General features: G+C 40.5%; 1 protein-coding gene across 8 annotated transcripts in view; it reads right to left on the bottom strand.

Annotated features, from left to right (window-relative positions):
- The window catches only part of med12 (mediator complex subunit 12), a 68,947-nt gene that overhangs the window by 670 nt on the left and 58,755 nt on the right, over nucleotides 1-9,522 (bottom strand). For 2 of the 8 annotated variants that reach the window (XM_061686729.1, XM_061686728.1), the window contains exons 37-42: nucleotides 9,035-9,249; nucleotides 8,528-8,602; nucleotides 2,985-3,214; nucleotides 2,678-2,894; nucleotides 1,771-2,067; nucleotides 16-97 (exon numbers count right to left, since the gene is read on the bottom strand). In XM_061686729.1, the coding sequence (XP_061542713.1) occupies nucleotides 16-97; nucleotides 1,771-2,067; nucleotides 2,678-2,894; nucleotides 2,985-3,214; nucleotides 8,528-8,602; nucleotides 9,035-9,249 (1,116 nt within the window). The remainder of the gene's footprint in view (nucleotides 1-15; nucleotides 98-1,770; nucleotides 2,068-2,677; nucleotides 2,895-2,984; nucleotides 3,215-8,527; nucleotides 8,603-9,034; nucleotides 9,250-9,522) is intronic. The other 6 variants (XM_061686730.1, XM_061686731.1, XM_061686736.1 and 3 more) reach the window with 6 other exon arrangements.

Genomic DNA, 9,522 nt, shown 5'->3' with positions numbered 1-9,522 from the left:
GTGTGTCAGACTTACTTGAGAGTTGTTGTTGGAGTTGTCTGACCAGAGCGGCCGTCTGCTGCTGCTGCTGCGTCTGCTGCATGCCCTGACGTGGGAACTAAAAGGCGAGTGCACATATGATAATACTGTGTAAGTACCAGGTACGGCTTCAAGTCAGAGCCTTGAACGTGTGATAGGAACAGCCTTGGATAACTAAACCAAAGAAAGCAGGCCCATATTACTGTCCTGCATACTTATATATTTTTATCCTTTTATTATAAATTAACAGGGATATATTTTTATCCTTTATTATAAATTGAACCGGACGTGCCCCCAAAATGAACAGGAAGTGTCCCATAATTTCACTATAACACTTTCACAAATGCAGCTTTCAACCTTGCAAGAGTCAGCAGGCCCATTCAAATTTTTAGCAGGAATTTTCTAGTTTTACTGTAGTAGATATCAAAAACAGATACATTCTTGTATAAAGGCATCTGTTCAAAGTAGTACAGCATCCTCATTTGGATCAATGTATTCAAAAAGGTCGTCATCAAGCTGTTTTAGTCATACTTTTTATAAATAACCTCCTACTCTGGTGTAAAAAGTGCTATAAACTTAGGTGTTGAACAACCTCAATTTTTTTGTAGTCAACTTTGATTAACTGATAACGTAATTGACATTTTTCTCAACTCACAGCGCGTGTCAATGTAAAGAAACAAATATATATATTTTTTTTTTAAATTGCTGCGCAAAGGCTTCCTCACTCAATCGCACTCTCTCCCTGTGTCTGCTCCAAGATGGCTCAAATGTCACAGACACACTCGTCCAATCACATATGTTCAAGGTACAGCTGGAATTTGTACAACTATACAGTGGGTACGTAAAGTATTCAGGCCCCCTTAAATTTTTCACTCTTTGTTATATTGCAGCCATTTGCTAAAATCATTCAAGTTCATTTTTAAATGTACACACAGCAGCCCATATTGACAGAAAAAAAACAGAATTGTTGAAATATTTGGCCGGACGGGCAGCTCTAGGCAGGATTCTGGTCATCCAAAATGTGTTTCATTAAGGAATATGGATGCCACTGCGCTCTTAGGAGCCTTAAATGCAGCAGGATTTTTTTTTGTAACCTTGGCCAGATCTGTGCCTTGCCACAATGCTGTCTCTGAGCTCTTCAGGCAGTTCCTTTCACCTCATGATTCTCATTTGCTCTGACATGCACTGTGAGCTGTAAGGTCGTATATAGACAGGTGTGTGGCTTCCCTAATCAAGTCCAATCAGTATCATCAAGCACAGCGAGACTCCAATGAAGGAGTCTAGCTGACCTTTAACACAACGTCCCAACTTCATTGGAATTGGCGTTGTAGTAGAAAAAGTTGGTTTTGTAAAATATGGGACCTTTGCAAATTACAAAACCAAGTGATTGGCAATTAATCAAGGCCATGCTCTAACCGTCATTGCAATGTAGTAAAAGTCAACACGTCGAATAATCGACAAATTGGTTCAACCCCTACTACATACACCAAATGGGTTTAAAATTTCTATCCATATAAAAACGCTGTCAAATGCACATCTAAAACATTAGGTTGCGCTATAAACTGTAAATGGGAGTCTATTTTAGCCAATCAGAAACCAGAAATAAATAAATAATAATCCAGATTTGTCAATGTTTGTAAAAAAATCATTAGGAAATAGATTAGTATTATATGTATTTGTTTTTAAGATACTGTATTAACACTGTAATATAAAATGAGAAGGACATGTAACACACACTGTGTCGAGTCTTACTGTGCTGGGTCGTACCATGGGTTGCTGTGGAGGCAGTGGCTGCATGCCCAGGCCCTGGTTCTGTTGCTGCCCTGGTGGAGGTACACCTGACCCCTGCTGCTGTTGTTGTTGCTGTTGTTGTTGTTGTTGTTGTTGTTGTTGCTGTTGCTGCTGCTGCTGCTGCTGCTGCTGCTGTTGCTGCTGTTGCTGTTGCTGCGGCGGAACCTGCTGCTGAGGAGGGCCCTGCTGGGACTGGACTGGTTGTTGTTGCTGCTGCTGTTGTTGTTGTTGAACTTGTTGGGCCTGCTGCTGTTGCTGCTGTTTGGACACATTTGCACATTCTCTCATTACTTCTGCCAAGGTTATATTTTGAATAGTTTTGGTTTGTTTTTTTCAATAAAAATGTCTGGATCCAGGATTATTGGGCTACCATAATTGGTCAAATAGTGGTCGTCCCTCAATTAGACACTGTCGTTGGATCCAAAAAATAAACGGTTCCCCTCAAATACACACCTCCCAAAAGGACACTAAGTGTAATTGTCTCAGTTCATACACACTATCATTCATATATGTGAAAAAAAAATGAAAACCCCCTACTTCTCCTTGGCGCTCCATGACAATTTCTTAGTATGGTATTCAGCCTTTTCTTTATATGATAGGACTAGTCCGGCCCACTTGAAATTAAACGGGTGAATGTGGCCCCTGAACTAAAATGAGTTTGACACCCCTGGCGAAGAGACTGACGTGGTCACCTTACAATGTGTGTCCGTCCATGTTTGAGTTACGGGAGCTACGTGACATGTTAGTTGTGCCTAGTTTGCCTCTGTACTTGCCTTGTGTGTGCGTGTATTTTTATATATATATATTTTACTGGCCAACCCTTTCCACATTATTTTGGAAGCAAAGGTTCTTTCTGTGCACTACATACTCTGAGTGCTTGCTGTCTGAGGTAATGCTGCTGCTGCTGTTGTGCTGCTGCTTGGTGCTGCTGCTGCTGCTGTTGTTGCTGCTGCTGTTGTTGTTGTTGCTGCTGCTGTTGTTCTGTCAGCATCTGATTGGGCCTCATGCCCGGATGGCTGCCCTGTCCTCCCATGTGACCAAGACCGTGCATAATGGGATTCTGCTGGATGGGCTGGTGGTTAAACCTGAGGTTGAACAGCACAAAAGGATGAAGTAACCTGTGTATTGATCAAGGAAGTTCAAGAGTTAAAAATCAAAGCGTATGACAGACTGACCTCTGTGCATTCTGCATGTTGTGTGTATATCCCGGGGCCTGCTGGTGAACATAACCACTGGGCCTCTGCTGCATTTGCCTCAGAGGATCCACCACGGCTGGGTTGGCTCCTGGGTGGGGGCCTTGGAAGTTCTGGTTCCCATAGGTGGAGGGAACTATGGCACCACCTTGGGACGGGTGCGGCTGCATTCCCATGTGTGAGCCGTATGACGTGTAGCCCTGAGATAAGTTCTGGACAAACAACACAACACAGTGAAAGATCTTGAAATTATGACCATGGCGGAGCATTTCATAATATGCCTGAGGGAGGCAATTGGGGGAATATCTGTAAAGGATAGGCCATTATTTGTATAAACATATTTTGTAATAATTTCAAACAATATTACTGGTGTATTAGAATTTATGTGAAGGGAAAACTGAGTTTAAAACAAAATGACAGTTACTGAAAAATGACTTAATTAACAACATGAATTCACACCTTAATACCATCTTTGCACCAGAAGTTGTACATAAGCACATTATAATGTATCATATTGTAGATTGTGTAGCTCTCTGAAACATACAGGTACATCTCAATAAACCCGAATAGTGTCAAAAGCTTAATTCAAGTTAGGTATAGCGAAACATTTCATGATTTCTTTTTTGTAAATCATCTTTTCCTTCACCATTTCCCACTAAACTGGAGCGTTGGCTTCCCTTGTCTTCAACTTCCAGGAACTCCTGTGCTGAGCATCCTCTGCCTTCACTTTGAAGTGGAGCAAATCCTGATGTACATTTTCTCTCTCTCTCTTCTTTGGCCTTCCTGTTATTTTTTCCCCCTTTCTAACTGCAGATTTATAACCTCCCTAACAGGGTTACCTTCCTCCATCCTCATCGCATCCATATCATCTCATTGTGATCTCCTTCGCCTTCTCATTGATATCATTCACCACTAGCTCTGCCCCATACAACAGTATCGGTCACATGACTGTGTTGTAGTTTTTTTTTAAATATATTTGGATCATTCTGATAATCGCAGCTGACAGCAAACGAAAACGCCAAATGCAGAAACTACAATACTAGGTAACAAACAATCCAAAACAATGAACATGATTTTTAATGTAGAAATTAGACAGGAATTTGCCCTCCTGAAAAGTATTTTCACAAAATGTTTAATTAATCTATAAAGGTGCTGGTTATATAATATGAAAAAGTAGATTTATTTCAGTAATTCCATTCAAAACGTGAAACTTGTGTATTATATTCATTCATTACACACAGACTGATATATTTCAAATGTTTATTTCTTTTCATTTTGATGATTATAACTGACAACTAATGAAAATCCCAAATGTATGTATCTCAGATAGATTATTACTTAAGACTGAGACCAAAAAAAAGTATTTCTAGAAATGTAGGCCAACTGAAAAGTATGAACATGAAAAGTATGAGCATGTACAGCACTCAATACTTAGTTGGGGCTCCTTTTGCCTGAATTACTGCAGCAATGCGGCGAGGCATGGAGTCGATCACTCTGTGGCACTGCTCAGGTGTTATGAGAGCCCAGTTTGCTGGCCAATCAAGAACAGGGATACCATGGTCCTTAAACCAGGTAATGGTAGCTTTGGCATTGTGTGCAGGTGCCAAACCCTGTTGGATAATGAAATCTGGATCTCCATAAAGTCACGATTGCTTGTACACTTCTAACACATATTTTCCTTCCATTCGCCTCTCTATTCATGTGCTTGGACACAGAGCTCTGTGAACAGCCAGCCTCTTTAGCAATGACCTTTTATGTCTTGATCTCCTTGTGCAAGGTGGTCGTCTTTTGAACAAGAGTCAGGTCAGCAGTCTTCCCTATGATTGTGTAGCCTACAAAACTAGACTGAGAGACCATTTAAAAGCCTTTGCAGGTGTTTTGAGTTAAATAGCTGATTAGAGTGTGGCACCAGGTGTCTTAAATATTGCACCTCTCCACAATATTCAAATTTTCTGAGAGACTCAATTTGGGGTTTTCATTAGTTGTCAGTTATAATCATCAACATTAAAAGAAATAAACACTTGAAATATGTCAGTCTGCGTGAAATGAATGTATACATTATACAAGTTTCACTTTTTGAAAGGAATTACTGAAATAGATCTACTTTTTCATGATATTCTAATTATATGACCAGCACCTGTATAATGCTTGAGTACTGAAATAAAATGACTTTTCTACGATATTCTAATTTATTGAGATGTTCCTGTAAACATCAAGGCTCAAATTAAGCACATTTGCATTGTAATTTTAATGTCAAAATTCACATTTTCCCTCACAAAAACACATTGAAAAGCAAAACTACGAATCACAGCCTTTCAAGTTCTCAATAATTGACCGCAGAGACTGTCCCAAAAAGCTTCGCTGAGCTGGACGCACGGGCGTTAATGTAGCACCGCAAAGCTCTTTATTTAACTGAGCGGGGAAATGGCGACGACAAATAGAGAGGAAAATGTGAGGAAGAAAAGAAAAAGAAAATGGTGAAAGTGTGCGACTATTTCAGACTGAAATACAAGGCGAGTAATTGTTGTAACACGGACCTTGCTCTCCGCCAAAAACACCCAGTATGAAGCTGCCTCTGAATGAACCGAGACAAGGGGGGAAAAAAACAAATTCATCATAGCTCAAATCAGTGAGATTAATGTTAATGTACCGTACTAACATAATGTTAGCCCTGTGGAGGGCTAGGTCTCTGCTAATTATGACTACCGTCAAATTTGTGGCTTGTTTATTACGATGGTGATAAGAACAGTAGCCCCGCGAATAGGGATGGACGTTTATGGAAAAAAGTATCCCGATTATTTTTGTTGATATTGACATTACGATTAATAAAATATGATTAATCATTGATTTCAAAATTTTGTTATTCAACATCCAAAACTTAACCAGGAAATATATTAGTAACAATATATATATATATATATATAATAAAATAATACCAATAAAAAAAAAAATATATAAATGATATCTGCTGTTCCTTCTGTGCATGATTTGGCCTCTTACGCCTGGTTGAGACGACAAGACAAATTTGGTCTTTCATGATGGCAATATGTCAGACTACTGCCATAAAATCTTACCTTATCTCGTCAGTACCTGGCAAATTATGATACCACTGTATCCGGTCTTTTACGATCACTGGACTTTATCTTGTCAAAACAAACACTGTCGGGGAGGCGGGAGCACAAAACGTGTCACCAGTCAACGTGACCAGATATAACCGTTACCATGGCGACGAGAACAACAATCAATCGTGGCAATTGTTCTAAAAAAAAATAAAAAAATAAAGTATTAAAACGTGTGGTGTCGTCACTGGGTGCTCAGGAGAGGACGTTTCAAGGAGAGCTTGAAGTATTCATGTATTTTTAATACGAGTCGCAAGCAGGCAACATAACATTATGTAGCATAGCCAGCTAATGCTTGCACTAACATTTGTACCAGACATGCAAACACCAAAGGCATGAAAAAGGTGACAAAAAAAACCCCCCAAAAAACATTGTGGTCTCACCAGGAAGATTTCTCGGTGACAAGGTGACAACCAATTCACCTGGAAGTCACTGACATATGCGTATACAGAGTATGTATATTCTAGAAATAAATATAAAACGTACAGTATGTGTGTTCGTGTGTGTTTTATTTTTGTTTTGTTTTTTTTAAATACGGAGATGGAAATTTAATATTGGTTGATTGCCTACAGAGAGCAAGACGTGTTACTTATTAATGCAGACAAGTTTCATAACAGCTCGCAGTTCAGATTAAACAGTTTACACTTTTAGAGTACAGGCTGGGCAATTCATCAAATTTTAATCGTAATAAAAATTCTCTCTTTTTATTTTTATTTTTTTAAACCTGTCCTGTTCAGCTGCAATGCCATGCAGAATGATGGCTCTGTATGCTTTTTGTGCTGGAACAGTTTTGCTGTGTAACAGGGGAGTTTGAAATACTCCCTCCATTTAATTTTTTAAATTTTTTGTTAATTAGTCTGATGCTTATTGAAAATGCAGCGGGACAGAAAAGGGTTTTTAGGGGACAGACAGGGGGACAAAACGGACAAGGGGAATAGGGATGTGAACCACAGCAGAATGATAGTTAGACAGTTTAGATATTTTGACTACAAGTAACATTACAAAGTCAAATTGCGTTCTTATATGTGGAGGGGACGACGACACTTGGTGAAGACATGCCACAACTAACCAAAAGGACATGATGATAGAGGACAGAAAAAGCTGGGTAGGACAGGATGTGGAAGAAGAGAAGGCAGTGCTACTGATGAGTGGTGTGGTGGAATGCTTTTATAGTATCTAAACACCTGTAAGAACCTGAGTTAATATCTTAATACAACCTGTGTTATTCTTAGTGGTGATTTAAATTTAGGCTGCTCACAATTATAATAACAATCGAAGAAAAACAAGTAATATGCGGCAGGCAGTGCTTGTTGCATGCAGGTGCAGCTGGAGCGTGCTGCCCGTTGTCTATTTGAGAATATTTATGTCACTAATAATGTATTAGTAACCTAAGTATTCTTTTCTTTTGCTGTCGAACTCTCAAAATCCAGGGGTGACATTCCCGGAGGTTTTGTTGGCGTCTGTGCTCCAGCGTGCAGTTGCTGGAGTACGCGAAAGTCCTTTATAATGAGGAAAATGCTTTAACGTTCATATAATCCGAAATATAGGGACGATCGTTCAGATATTTTCAATTTGGCACATGTAGAGTCCGCATAGATTTTGGTGACAAGTGATCGCAGTTTTGTGACATTAAGTGATGGTAAACTTCTTCTCTATTGAGCGTATGGAGAGAAACATATTGTAATGTCCATGAAATACAAAACATTGGGGCAATCGTTCTAATATTTAGCTTGAAGTGGGCAAAAGTAGAGATGTCCACACCAATTTTGGTGACAACTGACACTGACAGTTGCAGTTTTGTGATTTCGATTTCACTGCGACTCCCTGGCGACCCGGCTAGTCTCCAGGAGACATCTCAGCAACCAGCTGAGACCCGAGTCACCATCAGGTCATCAAGTAGTCTCCATGGAAGTGAGATAGGAGTCTTAACTCTGCATGTGAATAACAGTATCGATGAACTGGGCACTCCGGTTTCCCACATCCCAAAACATGTTTGGTAGGTTGATTGAAGACTCTAAATTGCCCATAGGTGTGAATGTGAGTGCGAATGGTTGTTTATTTATATGTGACCTGCGATTGGCTGGGGACCAGTTCAGCATTTACCCCGTCTCTCGCTGGGATAGCTGGGATAGGCTCCGGCACGCCCGCAACCCTTGTGAGGATAAAGCGGTACAGAAAATGGATGGATGGATGGTATTTTAGCAAGAAACGATGCTCACGATTTGCTTTCGCGGGCCACATAAATTTGAGGTGGGGGGCTGGATCTGGCCTCCGGGCCTTGAGTTTGACACATCTGTATTAGAGGGAAAGCCACTATTTGAGGAAATACGGCATATGTGATTCATTAGTGTGTTACAGTAGCTGGCTAACAAAATTGGAAGATAAGAGACAGGAAATCAAACTTACTTGAGATGGCTGCATTGAAGTGTATGGTTGGTTTGGTGCCATTTGTCTGATCTGCTGCCCTATCATGCTGTGATTCTAAAACAACAAATAAGGCATCAGTGTGCTGAACAGGAATATACAAGCAATAAAAAAAGATTATTGAAGAACTTTATACAGTTGTGAGTTCTTTAAACACTGGGGTGATTGTATTTGGCAGTGAAAAAGATAAGTGGACTATTTAAGTTGCATTTGAATGGCTTTAGCCATGTGGCCCAATAACACAAATATTATATATTGTATCGAATATATTATTATTCTTGTAAACCAGTTATGCGGTTGGAACCGTGTCACATAGCTGCATTTTCATTCGTCACTTCCCCGGTGTGTAAAGACCATTTCTGGACATAAAGAGAGAGAGAATCCAATTGTCTAAGACTTTTCTGCTTCTACTTGATCTACCTAAATAGAGCATTGATTAAACTCCCCCTGGTGAGGAGCAGTTTGACCTGTCAGTGGAGCCTGACTCACCAATCTGACCTGCAGCTGGTGGCGCAGCATTTGGTTCTGCTGCATGTTAGGCTGAGGCTTGTAGACCATTTGGTACTGCTTGTCCAGTCCCATCATGCCGGGCATGTTGCCCGGCATCGTCGGCATCATGCCCGGGTAGTTGGGCCGTGTGGTCATCATCTTGTTCATTGGGGGGTTGCGGGCAGGCCTGTAGGGGGGATCTAAACCGGGCCCTCCTGCGGGAGGAGAACCCACTTAATAGTGTGATACAGGATGATAAAGCAATCATGACATAAAGGAGACCTATTGAGACATTTTTCCACAGATTCAAACTCTTCCCAAGTGTCTTCAAATAATGTTTATGACTTGCTGGATGGATCTACAAATACGGCAAACTTACCACCCTCTTGAAACAGCCCTGCAACAGGTTCTTCGGGGGCTGTCATATCTCATGCAAATGAGTCACTGCTCACCCTACTTACTCGAACCTACTGGTTGGTATGCCAACT

The sequence above is a fragment of the Phycodurus eques genome, chromosome 9 (assembly GCF_024500275.1).
Source record: "Phycodurus eques isolate BA_2022a chromosome 9, UOR_Pequ_1.1, whole genome shotgun sequence".
NCBI classification, from domain to species: Eukaryota; Metazoa; Chordata; class Actinopteri; order Syngnathiformes; family Syngnathidae; genus Phycodurus; species Phycodurus eques.
This window is presented reverse-complemented; position numbering and strand designations above follow the sequence as displayed.